At 33.8% G+C, this 16,820-nt stretch overlaps 1 protein-coding gene across 1 annotated transcript; it reads right to left on the bottom strand.

Moving 5' to 3' along the window:
• Window positions 1-5,516: 5,516 nt before the first annotated feature.
• LOC108989143 (mitogen-activated protein kinase kinase kinase 12-like) lies at window positions 5,517-8,231 on the bottom strand. Its single transcript, XM_035683887.1, has 2 exons — window positions 6,323-8,231; window positions 5,517-5,674 (listed from the first exon to the last, which is right to left on the bottom strand). The coding sequence occupies exons 1-2, from the start codon at window positions 8,229-8,231 to the stop codon at window positions 5,517-5,519; spliced, it is 2,067 nt and encodes a 688-aa protein (XP_035539780.1).
• Between the last annotated feature and the right edge of the window lie 8,589 nt (window positions 8,232-16,820).

Here is a 16,820-nt window from a genome sequence, read left to right as displayed (position 1 = left end):
ATAGCTGTTGTAAGCCAGCGTCGAGATAGTGGAACTATGATGGGTGTTTGCATAGAGAAAGTAAGGAAAATGGGTAAAATTAAAGTTGATATTCCTGATGATCATACCAGTAGCTCCGGAGATTCGGCAACATGCCTTGCTTCTTATGTTGATACACTTACTTACACATATGCACCGATTGCTATATTCTCTTGGTCTAAAGTTTCCCAAGATGTGAAAGACCATATCAAAAAGTGTTGCTCGGTAATAAGCTACATCTTAAGCAACTAAGTATATAATATGTTACTTTCAAGTTATTTTGTATTTATACTAATTGTTTATAATTTTTAAAAGGATGAGTTTGAGCTTAATTTTGGCTGATAAGATGATCGATTAACGGTTGAGGAACTGATGTCGAATGCATTTCAGAGGTACAAAGGTTGATGACATGCACACTATAAGAAGTTCAGTACTACAATATAGGCAGGCCAAATTCCATTCCAAGCAATGCCACCAAATGAATGAGAGAAGGTTTGTGATATGTTTGAAGATTCTGCTTATCAAGTAATTTCGTTGCTATCTTTTTTTAATAGTATATGATAGATGTATTAAACATATAAACTAATTTTTTTTAGCAACGGAGTACTGTGAACAAAGCAAATAGATCAAATTTAACGATAGACCATCATGCGCGTTCTCGATCTTTTCATCGTTTGTCTAACAAAATGGTAAGTTATTTTAGTCTCTGTTAAATATTAACATATAATACATTTTTATAATTTAAGTTCTAATATAGATTTTCCTTTTGCAGAAAGAAGAAAGTCCTGCTGACTTTGATCTGACCCAATTGTATGCTAAAACACATAAAAATCATGATAGTGTTTGGGCCAGTCCCGAAACAGAGTCAAATTATGTAAGTTTAAGTTTCTTTAATCCATTATCACTTAATATTTTTGTTACTTATACTAACTTTAATATTTTTGTTTTGATAGGACAAAATGAAATCTCTTAAGGAAACTGTTGCGGATCCATCTAATATATCATCTGTCAACGATGCTCAGATCCCTTCTCAAGTTTTTGGATCACGTTCTAGATATTTGAGGGGTTTAGAATGTTGTGTGAAGGTATCCTCAACATCATCATCCTCTTCTCGAGTCAGATCGAATGACAACAAGACTAAGAAATTGGAGGAAGCAACACTTGAGATAGAACGATTGAGGTCTAAGGAAAAAAGTTATTGACCTGATTAAATTAAGCATCGGATCTTGAGGCAAGATTAGAAGAGAACATGCATAGGAGACTGGGGAAAGAGGTACAAAAAGCTGTGCTTGAACAATTGCAGTCAATTATGTCCCAAAACTCTATACCACTGCCACAATCTTAAAATTTATTTTTTCTTTCATTGTCTTTTCTATTATTATGTTCCAAAAGATTTGAACAGTTGATGTTTGAATTACAATTTGTGTAATACTAGTATGATATTTTTAATTAATTAAATTATGTTATGTATGATTAATACCGTTCGAATGGTAAATAAACAGTTCGAATGATAAATTACCATTTATAAATCCATTCGAAAAAAAATAGACCAATTCGAACGAAAAACAAGAAATACAGTTCGTACGGACGTTTGAACAATAAAATATATTTCTTTGAACAACATTAATTTTCAAAAAACCGTTCGAACGACAAAATTTCACAAAATAAAATGTCTGTTCAAACGGACATAATTTATATTCAAACAAAAGTCATTCGAATAAAATATATTGGTTCGAACACTCCGTTCATTTGAACAAGATCAAATATGGTTATTTGTTCAAATCAAAATTTTAATTTGTTCGAATGGACGGGTCGGTTCAGACTGACAAATATTCCATTCGAACAATGTTTTAAGACGAAATTGGTTCGTAAAAAAAAAAAAAAAACTCCAGTTTGAACAGTTTCGACTGGTTCCACCAAATTTCATCCCTAAAAGTGATTTTTTGAGATGAAAATTGAGTTTTGTCCCTAAAAGTGATTTTTTGAGATGAAAATTGAATTTTGTCTCCAAAAACCTTTTGAGACGGTCTTTTAGAGAGAAAATAGAGACCAAAATTTTGTCTCCAAAACTATTTTGGGACGAAATTGGGGTATTTTGAGACAGTTTTTTTGTCTTAAAAAACCATATCTCTTGTAGTGATTCTTATTAAATAATGTATTTAGTAAGTTTGTTGTTATCATATTACAAATTATATTGACCTTAACATACAGTTAAGTACACCCAAATGTTTTAGCAAAGTTTTAATATCGCCAAGTGTGTGTGGTCTTTGGCCTTCTTTACACAAAATTATGTAGGGAAGCTTGGACACCAGCCGTGTAGCCCAGAGGTGTACGAAAATAATGATCTTACACACCCCTTCCCTTCCTGTCATGGTGTGATGGCGGCATGGTATTTCATGGAAAAATGGGATCCGCACTCATTCCCTAATGTGACTTTTTAAACGTGAAAAAGATAAACTTTAGATAGTTTGTAAGGGTTAAATTTCTAGTTGAAGGGATGTTCAATACCAATATGTGAGTAACGTGATCTTTCTCAACAGATAAAACCCAAAACAAAGTGAAGAAAGGTATGATTATCACCATTGCCATTGTCGATGTCGTCATCGTCGTCATCCTTCATCATCATCTTCAACCATCATCATAACTTTTATTGTTGAAGTGATTGATGAATTTTTCTTAGTATCATTATTGATTCTTCCTTGTGGGGGATATTTTTCTTAAATTTCTTACATATTAAGTCTCATTTATTTTCACAAATGAGATGAGATGAATTCAGATTAAAGTTAAAAGTTGAATAAAATATTATTAAAATATATTTTTTTAATATTATTTTTATTTTAAGATTTGAAAAAGTTGAATTATTTATTTTATTTTGTGTGAAAATTTAAAAAAATTATAATGATTAGTGGCATGTCTTTCATTTCAAAGGGTATGCATCATGTGTAATAGGTCTTTTTTTTTTTTTTATGATCATCCCCATTAGAGCAAAGTAGAAGAAAGGGTTGGGCTCTAAATAGGGTGCTCCCACTATGTCTTGGAGGAATAATTGTTGTTTGGCTCCACTATGGAAACCCTTTCTATATCCTCCAATTCTACACTTGGGAGGTGGGGCGAGCTCTTAGTAGGGGTGACAATATATGTTATGATCTATAAATTTTATACGAACACGACACAAAATAAGTTGGTGTGACTTTGATATAATTGAGTTTGGGTCAAAATGAATTGATCCAATAACACACGATTAATAAACGAGTTAGCTAGTTATAAATCTTATCATTGTATTATTATATATGGAATTATATATGAAACATGTGTTAAATGGGTGTTTAGATATAAGGGATGGTTTGTAATTCCCGAGTGTCTTTTTTGTTACCACGATTTTCTTCCGCCATAAGTGAGGTTTATTAATAAAATTGGGACGGGGTCGCTAATGGACAGGTGGCTTCCGACTCTTCTATAAAAAAAAAAAAATGTGTTAAATGGGTGTGTCCAGGTTAACCCACTAAAAGTTAATGTTACTAAACGGGTTAAGAGGATCGTGTCGTATCATCCGTGAATTAAACGGATTGAGTTCAAATTTGAAGGTCATGGGTCAGGTTCAGGTTGATTCATAGTTTAATATTCTTCACATGACACGAAGATGACTCAAAACACAAATTGCCTCCCACCATGTTTGGCTAATAATATTGTTATCATAATATTAGTAATTCTTATACTATCTAAGTTTTCTATTTTTTGTTCTTTATTTTGATTTAATGCTTTAGGAAATAAAAAATTTCTATTATTGTTAATTATTTTTATTAGTTCTCATTTCTGATTATTATCACTTATTGCTCTCTACTAACCACAATGTATATGGATAACATGTCATCGCGTATTTATTAAGAGGTACGTGGTTACTATTTTTATTGTTGCTATTTTCGTATTCAATAGATCTTGTTTTAGAGAAAATTAGAAATGCAGGGGGGGTGCTGGACGGGGGTCCCCTTCCACTCCCTCGATATTAAAGGCCAACTCCGAGATTTCGGTAATAATAAGGATGACCAAAATATTGCGGGCTATGTCTTCAAAGAGAAGATAATTGACGATATTGACCTTCTACCAAGATAAGATATCAAATTGCTGTGTAAATGGGTGCATCTCTACTGCCAAGTATCTAGTCAACTCCAATTGGTTGTTTGAAGTCTTTTGAAGATTGGAAACGTGTTCTCTCAGCCCACCTATGCTTTTTCACTATTCGAGGAGGAGGCGATGTGGTAGGTGTGGGAGCCTGAAATATTACCACCCCTGAATGCAACAAACTTATCAAATAATCTATTGAGAGTTTCCTTAATTCTTGCCACAATATGATCCGCTCATGCCTTCCTATTGACCATTTCCAAGCATACGCCATCCATCAATGTTGTATTGGGGTCAAGAGAACAATAGCTATATATAAAAAAATCTTGATTTTACTCAAATCTCCCAAATACTTCTCATACTAATTAGGAGATGTTTGATAATTTTTTTTTTTATCTCATCTCATCTCATTTCATTTCCAAACATCATTTAAACGCAAATACTTTCAAACTAATCATTACAATTTTTCCAAACTTTCAAACAAAATACAAAAAATAATTCAACTTTTTTAAATAATATTTTAACTTTAGAATATTTTTATTCAAGTTTTTCTCTCTTATTTTTTAAAACCCCATAAAACATTATAACTGAAACCATTTTACTACTATTTACAAACAATTTCACTACTATTCACAGATTTTTCACTTCATCTTATTCTCCAAGCATCCCCTTTGTCTTCATGTTCATTCTCATATCCCGACGTTCCTCACTCTCATATGTGTCACCCAACTGTTTTTTCACCTGACATACTTGTTGATAATATTCATTGGATATAACGTACAAAGACCTGGAAATAGTGTTTGTGACCTTGTAGAAAAGCCTACAAAATTCTACAAGAAGGGAACTATATCCCAATCATCATCCTAGGCCACCCAATTAAGTCAGAGGCCTTTTATACTACTGAGCCGTCTTCATGAAGAAAGTTGAATTCCATCACAACCCCTTCTTGCATTCAATACCCGCAGTCCGCATAGTAACTTTGAATTTATCAAGCTTAGCCTGATGGATAGTAGCCCTAAGTGATGGTACGGATGGGTCACAACCACGAACGTTCAGTGAACACCATCACTAAATATATTGATCTTCTATGATGGATCCAAAAGAGAAAATAAAAACCATCCTAAAAAGTCGTTTTTGTCACAAAAAATTTGTTGCAACAAAAATTCAATATTTTTCCTTTTTTATTTTTTGTCAAAAGATAAATGGTTCCTTTGCGAGAACAATGGCATTTTGTCATTATTTGAATTGCTTGGGTCAGCTCCATGAATCTTTTCATGCCATTTCAACCGTTTATATCTTTGTCTATATTTCTGAGCTAGATATCCAAGATTTAATTACGAGTGAGAATAGATGATTTGGTGGCATCGAAGTCTAGCTAGCTAGGAGAGTTCGGAATCTGAGGCATGACCAGAAGGTGATCTGGGTATTCTTTTACCCGACACTGGACTCATCAATATTAGCTGGCTTTCTGAACTCATTCTCATACTACGCCCACAAGGGGTTATTTGTGGAGGTCTTACTCGTCCTTTTGGTGTTCCTGTGCATCCAATAAACAGAAAAAGAAATGGATAATATTGTCATCAAATAAATTAATTATTCATGCAGTACTAGATGATCATCAACATGTGAATGGCTTATGCATTTAAAACAGTACTACATATTGTTCTTCCAGCTTGTATGTGATTGCTGCATGTGTCAATGTAAAATATACAGCATTCTAATCATGAATATCTTTGAAGCACACCTAGTTTTATTTTGAAAAATAGTTTCCATAGCAGAAAAATGATATTCACGATGTGTCATCAAATTATTACAAGATAATTAATAATTTCTCAATCATCTGATGCCGCATCATAACTGCTATAGGTCGGTCTATCATCCTTATCTAGAGTTGAAATGATCAATGACTCATATAATACTAAAATGAGGAGTGTTATAGCTACAAAGAGACCATACAAGATTAAATCTACAAACATATATGATTTCATATAATACGTTAGATTTGTTTTACATTAAAAGTAAGTTTGCAATCTAACGTACTACATCAAACTATATTAGTTTGTAAATTTATTTTTATGTGATCTTTTTATGGCTAGAGTGAGAGAGAAATAGATACATAATAGGTCCTACATAATTTATTGAACATTTAATACTATAAAAAAAATTCACTCTGGAAAGTACGTACCTTGTTGTCTATTTACTTTAAAATCTGGAGATCTGTTTGGCAACGAGTTTCTCTTGTTCATCCTTTCAGGTGAAGCTAAAGACTTCCTTTCATTTGCAGGTGAGAAGATTTGGTCGTCCATCATTAGCATATATTCATCTCCACAAGCTGAAGCTCCATCACTTCCTGATTCCGAATTTTCTTTTAGGTTTGTGTTTGTTTTCTCTTTCTCCTCAACTCTGTAAACAAACATCTGAAATGGGACTTGTGATGTTGGCAATGGATCAGGGCACCCCATTGAAGAGAGCTTCCTCAAGAGTCCAGACTCGATGTCAATGTAATCTACCATTGGTGTTGGTGGATCTTGCTGGCTACTGTAATCAGGATTCAGTGCAAGGAACCGTTTTACATAACGAAGAATCCTACAGATGGATGAGAAACTTAGCCGTTGGTTTGGATCGGAATGCCAACATCTCTTTGTCAAATTGGTCAAGTATTTTGGTGAGTAGTATGGGAAAAGAGGTCTCTCTCCTGCCCTAATGTTCCTACTCATTTTGTCTCCTTGAAGATGGCTATCCTCGAAAGGAACTTTCCCAGTTAAAAGTTCAAAGCAGACCATTCCAAAACTGTACACATCAGACTTTTCTGTGTACTTGGTATTCTCTGCACTTCCATTCTGTTCTTGCTCTTCCAGAACTTCTGGGGCATACCAAATGAATGGGAGGGTTCCATTCTGATTTGAAGAGCTTTTTTGGCTGACATTTCGAACGGAGGATAGTCCAAACCCTGAAACTTTTGCATGACAGTTACCTTCTGTTGAGCTGCTGCCTCTTGCTTTGACAAGAATCTTGCAAGGATTCAAATCTCCATGGTAGATTTTCTTGGAATGCAGATATTCCATTCCTCTTGCAATTTGAAGCATAAGATCGACTGCAGCTGAAAGTGAGAATGGATTCCGTTTCCTTGGGCCAGAAACCTCTTTGATGTAGCTGGAGAGGTCTTTGTTCATGAGTTCCATAAGCAGATAACACTCTTTCTTTTCCTCATCAGTGAACCCACAAAGAAAGTGCATTATATTTGGGTGGGAAAGAGATAATAGGTTTGAAATCTCTGGAACAAGAGGTTCAATATCTCCGAAAAAATGCCTTATGGCAAAGCTTTCTCCCAACCATTGGATCACCTTGTATTGACTCCCACCCCCTAATCGTCTCCTCACCAGGTAGTCCCTAGACCTCAAAAGGATTGAACTTGGCAAGAGTCTTCCATTTAGAGGCTCTGACCCATTTAAGTTCGTGGAAAGAAGAACATTGAGTTGTTTATCATACGTGCTCGAACACGATGTTTTCTTTTCCTGGAGCTTGTTTAGAAGTATCCATCTGTCTTCCTTCCAAACTGTGTCAAATCGATCACAAAAATCCTGAGTCACGAGGTACTGTTTTCCAAATTTCCACTGGAAAAGTTTAGAATCTTTATATTCTGTTCTATACTTGCTAAGATACACGAATCTCTTCTTTTGAACATCACCCTGATCCCACCCAGAAAACTCTCCTGCAGTCTCAATCGCTTCGATGACAATGGGAATGCTACAAAGCAAGTTGTGGATGTGAAATTCAATGCAGTCAGTGTTCTGATAGAGGGTAATGGCTTTAGCCCACCAATCCTTGGTTTCCAAGCACTGTCTAATATATGCTTCTCCTTCTTTGAATATTTTGTGGAGTTCTCTCAGAGGCTGCTCAAGAACTTTCCATTTCAGGTTCTTTTCTTCAAACCTCAGGTTCTGTCTCATCTCATCTGCTATTGATTCGAAAGCGAAGCTGAAGATATCAAGCAACAGACAGCACTGCCGCTGGTTGATTTGGATATTGTCTCTGAAAACCATTAGAGTTTTCATGCTCCCTAGTACCTCCCCAATGTGACGAAATTGCTCCATCTCCTGATCATAACACACGCATTTGAAAGCAGTTCTCAAATTTTAAGAACGATCCAAAGCACATCACGAGATTCATGAATGCAGCAAAAGAAAAATCATACAGGAAAAGAAATTTGTTCCAAATGGAACAAGATAAAAAAAAGGCAATAAAGAGATAATTACTAATAGCTGTGCTGTGTTCAATGGAAACGAAGATGGCAACGATCAAATGCCCATAAAGCTGCCAAACAAGCCAGAAAAAATTAACTTTTTTGAGAATTTTCCTTGAACTTTTTCCTTGGAAAATTTCTCGCGTGTTTCTTTGTTAGGAAGTAGTAGATGCGACACCAGTGGAGTTGGATGGTCCTGCGTTTGTGTGGGGCCGTGTGTCCGCAGAAGTGTTCCCCGGAAGTTTCGACATTCCAGTTTCGAATATAGTAATTGTCGGTTAATCGTTTCAACTGAATTGTTGAACTCTACGCGCGTTTTCTTCCCTGTAATTCTTCATGATGGGGTACTCAGAAAGACTATTTTTAACGAATGCTGCTGTTTCTACGAGTTGTTTTGCTGTTTTGAATCATGGAAAGCGCATTCTGTTGTGAATCGTGATGTTGGATTTGCGCCATCGAATTCTTCCACCAAATTTTCTCTCGGAAAATCCCAAGTAATTAAGCTTCTTCATGATCTAGAACCATCTTCTCGTCCAGCAGCGCCTAGGTATCATCATAAGCAGCATTTCAGTTATTGGAGGTTGTGACCTTAATTCTCTTAACATTTCTAGGCATTGGTGTTTCATGAAATGTCAGAGATATGTGGTGGAGATCACAATAAAGAAAGTGAAATCTAAAGTCACTTTTTGAGAAATATTCTAGCCATAAAGTAATTAGATAACAATAATCTCATAAACTAATCGATGTGTGTTTAACATGAGCTTGTTCTAATCCTAAACTTAATGCGTCTATTGAAATCTATACGCATCTTCTGGCACGATCTTGAACCTGACATACAATCAGTATTCATGCAAATTTGACATCTATATATAGTGCCCAGTATGATGGACAACGAAGGCATTGATTTCACAGACAGGTGCTGTGACCCCCACCTGGAAAATTTCTAGAATAATAATATATAGAACTGCAGTCCAGAAATGGTTCAGGAGTTGGGACTTGGGTTGAGATATGATGGTTGCTACTTGTCAAGAATATAATGAAATAATAAAATCTATATATTTCCATCAACTTAAATTTTTGAGATAAATAATGATTTTTCATGATATCAAAACAGAGGTAAGAACATAATGCTCTCGATCTAAAAAAGAGGTGCAAAAGCATCGAGATGTACAAGTTGTCTCATATACGTAGTGAAAATTAGGAGCCAAGTCCTACATTCTCGTGGACAGTGGCGGACCTACGTGTATCCAGCCCCCAACCCCAAAAAAAAATCTTTTTTTGAAAAATCAAAATATACTCTAGTTTTTAATCATAATTTTATAAATATAGAAAATCGCTCCACCCCCCCCCTCAAAAAAAAAAAATTATAATCACCATATGCTCTGTAAAATTTTATAAAATTTCAAACTTATTAATATGGATTCCAAAATTTTTTATTATACAATATTAGACTTCTTAATATGGAGTTCAAAGTAAAAATATAAGAAAAATCATTTAAGGTCTGTGATCTATATGGAAAATAGTTGAGAGGTTTTATCCTCTAGACTTCATTGAGCAAGAAAAAACTTATTTAAGGTCTCTATTATAAACTATTATATGCTTAATGTGACACGAAAATATCTCGAGTTTAATAAACTAGCTTAGATAATAGAATGAAAGATGACATTCTAAAAGATCACTTGATAGTTTTTATAAAGTAAATAAATTCTAAATATTTCATTACAAAAATAATAATAGATGAATATTATTTCATGAAACTTTAACGTAAAAAATCTGAAACATATATTAAGACGTTGTATTTTTAGAATTTTTTTTCTACGTGTATATTGCAAATTATATAGATCTAATTTTATATATAGTTATGATGTTTGTATTATTTTTGAATTTCAATGTGTCACACACTAGAAAATTTGGCCCCCCCTTAGAAAAATTGATGGTTCCGCCACTGCTCGTGGAGCCCACAAGTCCTGAACAAAATAACTTAAAAATATAAAATTGTGAGAATTCTTTCCAAAAGAAAATATTTAATACTTATTGCCACAAATCAAGCTAAACTTGGGATCAAAATCATTTCTAGTATTTGAAATAAAATACTTTCTAAAAAGGAAAAATTTAGGGTAAACTGAATATTTGAGGGAGAAATTGCTGATTTTGGGATTAAAATGTGAACCAACAAGTAAAGCATGGCAACCGTGATGTGCATGCGGAAAAGATCTTTACGAATTAGGGTTTTATACGCGATTTTGATACTCATAACAACAATTATAACTAAAATACTACCGCGTGTTATATTGCCCCAATCTAAAGAAGATTCACATTTTTTTGCCATAGTTGCATTGATCTATATGGAGGCATTAAATCAGATTATAATAGCTCCGATGAGCTAGTACGCATGCATGTAGTTTGGATGAAAGTGGTGAAGATGAATAAATCTCTCGTCCATGGCAAAACAATGAAAACTTTCATATACACTACAAAAAAATATAGAATTTTCGGCGTTTGATATGCGCCAACAACTGTCTCAAAAAATGCCGCTAATTTTTTTGCCAACGTTCGATATGCGCCGGCAACTGTCAGTATTTGTCCATTCCGGCGTTTGAAAAAACGCCGATAATTGAAAATTTCATTAGCAGCGTTTGTATACAATGTAGCGGCATTTATTTAAACACTGCCAGTTTTTCTAAATTAACGGCGTTTATCGACACGCCGCCATTAGTTCATTGCCATCTCATTGCATAAAATAGTGGCATTACAATGAATGCCACTGCTAGTACGTTGTTGGCGCATCATATAAATTGGTGCCACCAATAGTACGTTGGCGACACATTGAATAAATTAATAGCGTTTAGATAAACGCTACTATTAATACAAATAGCGGCATTACAATAAACACCGCCGCTAGTATAGTGCCCACACATCATATAAATTGGTGGCATTTATTTAAATGCCACTAATGGTACGTTGGCGACACATTGAATAAATTAACGGCATTTAGTTAAACGCCGCCACTAATTCAAATAGCGGCATTATCATACACGCCGCTGCTAGTACGATGTCAGCGTATCATATAAATTGGCGGCATTTATTTAAACGCCACTAATAATACATTGTGAGACATTTATTAAATTAACGGCATTAATATAAATGCCACCACTAATCAAAATAGCGGCGTTATCATAAACGCCGCTGCTATTACATTGCCGACACATCTTATAAATTAGGAATATTTATTTAAATGCCACTAATAATACGTTAGCAACAGTTTGAATAAATTAACGACGTTTATATAAATGCCGCCATGAGTACGTTGCCACCACAATCCATAAATTAATGGCGTAATGTAAACGCTTCCTCTAATTCGTTGTCTGCACATTGCATTAATTAACATCATTTAGGACACACTGATAATATGATATACCACAATAAAAAAAACTATAATATTTAAATTAATAATAAATATGATATAATGGATCATTATTCATGTAATAAAAAAAATTACAAATCAAATCACATCAAAGTGATTTAATAACTATATATAAAATCATTACATGTGAAAAATTCCTGAACATTTCAACTCACAAAACATTTTGAAACTCTGTTACAGATAGATTAGCCAAACAGAATTTGTACAACTTTCCACAGTTCATTTCTCAGCTGCCTCTCGTAAAAGTCTACTTCATCTCTTCCTTTCACAAACAATGCAGAGAAGTGTTTCTAGTACCATAACATCCCTATGCATGAATGAGAGACATCAGAAATTGACAGATCATAATAGATGGGAAGTGGAAAAAAGTTAAACAAAATAAGAAGCAATGATCGATCCTTTTATTTCCCTTTTCCAAACATATATATATATATATATATATATATATATTTGCTCTAATTAATTCAATATGTTAATTAGATCCAGCCAACCTAGTTCTTTTTGTCAAAAATAATGTAAGACATACTCTCAGAGCACAAAAAGAATAATTATGGGGTACTGGCAAGTTATATAAAATATATTTCTTTCTGCATTTCCCCACTTTCTGCATTTCCCCACTTTCTGCATTTCTTCATGTCAATGTGTATGGGGTACTGGCAAGTTATATAAAATATTTAAGAAGAAATAAGCAATATTGAAGCAGTACTACATAGCTTGAAACAGAGCAGTTTGTTCTACATTTTAAAGGAAGATCAGATCACATGCCTGTCAATTAATTAGGCCGCAGCTACAAAGTGGGAAAAAAAAAACTAAACTTGAGATCAAGATTTTTTATCTTCCAATGCATGCAGTCCCACATAAATCTAGTTCAACAAGGTACATCAACAAACAAGCATAAACATGAAGAAGCAAAGCTTGATGAAGAGATGGACAGATGAAAAATGAGAGGAGTTACTGCATCTTCGTAACATGAATTTCTGCAAAGTCATGATAGTAGAACCAAACAGGGGCTGTGCGATGGAGACTCTCTATGAGAGCAGCTACGAAGCGGCGACAAGGTGGCTGGGAGGTGGCAGTGTACTGTGGAAGCAGGGAGAAATATTGTGATGAGAAAGAGAGAGAGAGAGAATGTAGAGAAAAAGCATGATTTGAGGGGGTTTACTCATAAAATGGCGGCGTGGGATTGGAGTTGCGGACAGTGGTGCTGAACATCAATAAACTGGGCGGTGGAGGCTTGTTTTTTGCCTCACGGCATGTTCTGTTGCTACTTGCGGCGGCGGCGTGGCCCAACTGTAGCAAGACATGGCTCTTGGTTTGGAGATAATGCTTTGTTCTTCTTGCTTAAAACAGAGGCTACTGCCGGATCGATACTTATATATATGTAGGTGGTTGCTGGTTCTTGGCGTACTTTCACATGTGACTTCTGATGCAGATTTCCAAGAGCAGAGGGTGGCGGCGCTGTTGGTTGGTGGGACTTTCGTTGTGCATCAGAGGACTCGGTTGCATTGGGTGGTGGTCATACGCGGCTCATGTGATCTATCATGGCTGATCTTCTCGTGATGCAGCGGCGCATGGATTAACGGCATGAAGCGGAGGCTGATCTTGGCGTTGCTTGGTGGTTCTTTGGTTCAGGATGGCAGTGGCGTGGAGAAGCTGTGGCAGTGGTTGGTCTTGTCCGGTTCTCCTCCGATGAAGGTTGACATGTGCGTGGGCGGGGCTGGCATCTCGTTGGATGACGGCGTGGGCGAGGCTGAATCTCGTTGGTTGATACTCATGATCTGAACTCTAGAATTGAAGGAATAAAGGCACCAATTCATATACTATAATTTGTAGCGTTGCCTGTAAAGGGAGATTTAAATTTCATGAAAAATTGAGGCAGTGCGCCAACTTAAATCTTCATTAGTTTTCATTAGTTCATTTGGGAAGTGCGGAATCATGTTTAGGGCCCCAAAAAAAATTTATGTAAAATTCAATATATTTAGAAATGTCTCTCTCTATTTTTTTTTCTTATAGTTATTAAATTTTGTATAATTTATATATAATATCTATTTTCAAAGATGTGATCCCATCAAAATTAAATTAAAATTAATAAGAGAAATAATAAACTTGTTAATTTCTATTTATTTTACATAAATATGTCATATAGTAAAATAAATCGGCCCCTCTTCAAAGAAATTGTTGGTTCCGCCACTTTCTTTCTAATTTGTTGACTAATATTATGTATGTACTCCTCTTTCTTTCTAATTTGTTTACTAATATTACGCTTGACCAGTACTCTTTGATCCAAATATTCCAATCCTCTTTGTAATTGAAATGTTAATATAATATTTTTTGTATTATACATAATTATATTATATAATAATATTTTATTATATATATTATGTATAAGATAATGTTATTATAATTTTATGTTAATATAAAATATATATATATAATAAGGTTATTATAATATTAAACATGAATATTTATTTGATTATATGCTTTAAATAAAATATATACTAATAACATTTTATGGCTTAATAAATTCTCAATATATTAATCATTTTGATAATTATATTAGTGAATTAGTAATACTAATATACATTAGTATATAATGTATATTAATTTCAATTTATACTTTATGGTCTTATACTAACACTCTATTACTATTAGTAATATACTTTAAGTGTATATATAAATTATTATATAAATCACTATAATATTAGTTGTACTAATACTACATCACTTATGATACTATTGACTATATATAGTGATATAGTAATATTAATGTTATTAATGATATAAACATATATACTATCAACACAAACTCTTCAACACCGTTTTATATTGCCAATCAAATTGTGGCCGCCTAACCAAAATACAAGGCTAACTCGTGTAGATTGAATGATCAAGAAATTGTTTAAGATCTTCAACAAAAAATATATAGAACTTGACCACTAGACCTTAAGCAAACTCTTTAACTCCTGGTTTTAAGTAATAGGTTAATGTAGTTAGACTAATGAGAACAGACCTTGAAATAACACGGATATTATATACAACTTGACCACTAAACCTTAAAATAACTTTAGACTGAAGCTGTTATAATGTATGAAATGTAATTCACACAAATTTACTAGAATCATTTATTTGTTCAAAACTAAATTAACCAAGCCTTTTATTAGGACATAAACCCTTAAAATAAAGCCCACTAAGCTCTACTTATAGAAATAAAGAAGATTCTTAAGTTTTTCCTAAGTAGAAATTTATTAAAATGTAGACCTAACTTTTGAATTTGAAGCCTTTAGGCTTGGCAAAGTGTCATTGTAGGTTGGCGTGAGGCTGTCGATTAAGTGTTACTTCTATTTTCTTCTTTGGCTTCTACAAAACTCTCTCTTCTTCTTCTTATTTTTTTTCATTTCTCCCCATGTAGCCTTCCTCTTCAGTGGCACTTATGTTTCATTATTATTATTTTTTTCTTTTTTCCCTGTTGCATTAATAGCAGTAATTATTAAATAATATATCTTTATCAATTTTAGACTTCAATATTGATGTGATTTAAATTTGTTTTCAAATTTAAAGAAAAATAAGACTAAATTTTTAGCTGCATGTCGTATAGGGACTCTCATCAGTGTTGTTTTAGATATAAATATTAAGTTAAATTTTTTAAGATGCTAAAGATATTATATATATATTATATATATAATATATATGCCCACGTTATATATACTAATCACGTTATTTGCCCTGGCAATATATAACCGGATGGCAATATATATGCCCACGTTATATATATATATATATATATATATATATATATATCAGTATGTATAACGTGGGCATATAACATTTTATCTTCTCAGTGTTTTATCTTCCCAGTGTTTTCAAAACTCCAACAATACTAGGGTTGCCGAATGTTTTAACCAAACACAGAGCATCGTGCCGCGCATATACGTACGTTCCCACATAGCAATGCCTCTGATCACTCCAAAGCAGGACAAACGAAGGTCGTTCCTCCATCGATAGATGTCTGTTTCCTCTATTTTGGACCCTCAAAACAGAGCAAGAAATAGTAGTGCAAATAGAGAGTTTTCCACAGATCAAACACCCACCGTACGTAAGTCTCACGTTAAACTAATCTCCATGAATTTACTCTTTACGTTATATTGATCTCTATATATTTACTCTATGTTTCTGCCTCTCTATGTATTTATTCTATGAATCTGCCCCTCTATGTATTTACTCTATGAATCTGCCCCTCTATGTATTTATTCCATGATTTTATTGAAATCTTGCTAGCTTTGAATGGGATAGAGACCCAGTAGAATAGAGATTGACTATAAATAGGACTCTCTCACACCGAATTGGACTCAAAAGACACCAACACCTAAATGAAGTTTGACTCCAAATAGCCATCAAACAAACTACTGCATCTAGAGACACCTACTAAATCTATACATGCTCATGCAATACCTTAACTCATCTCCAAACATAACCCTTATACTCTTAATTGGCAACAAAAGATGGCATCAATCCTACTATTTAACAAAAACCTTTTAACTTCTATTGATTGAAAACAGACAATGCTCTCAGACCAACCTTGGTGACCAACGAATTTAACTAAAAGGGGAAGTGGTAAGAACATGTTTGATGCATATATGATTCACAATGCTTGAGAGAGAGGGATTATGTCCAAAGTTTCCTTTGACTTTTGCATTCTACGGAATGAATACAAGAATATCGAATAATTCCTTGTATACTGATCTCAATAATTCCTTAATCAATCATAACATGGAAAACAAAACAACACATCATATATTTTAATCACCAACAGCTGCATTAAAAAAAAAAAAAAACAGATGACATGTAACCACTCAAACATCAAACCTCATAATATATAGGGTATAATATTTCAGAATATCAATTATCCCTGCAATCAATAGATATTTTGTAATTTAATTTTCTGGTATGCTTTGTGTAATTTAATTTTGTAAAGTGTACTTTTTACAAACACCTGTTATAAAAAAAGTCTATATATTG

This window comes from Juglans regia, chromosome 12 (assembly GCF_001411555.2).
Source record: "Juglans regia cultivar Chandler chromosome 12, Walnut 2.0, whole genome shotgun sequence".
Taxonomy (NCBI): Eukaryota; Viridiplantae; Streptophyta; class Magnoliopsida; order Fagales; family Juglandaceae; genus Juglans; species Juglans regia.
This window is presented reverse-complemented; position numbering and strand designations above follow the sequence as displayed.

Excerpts from the sequence above, each read along its gene's own strand:
- LOC108989143 (XM_035683887.1), bottom strand. The coding sequence starts at position 8,231 with ATGGAGCAATTTCGTCACATTGGGGAGGTACTAGGGAGCATGAAAACT. Across the intron at positions 5,675-6,322 it reads TAAAGTAAATAGACAACAAG|GAACACCAAAAGGACGAGTA; the intron begins GTACGTACTTTC and ends TTGGATGCACAG.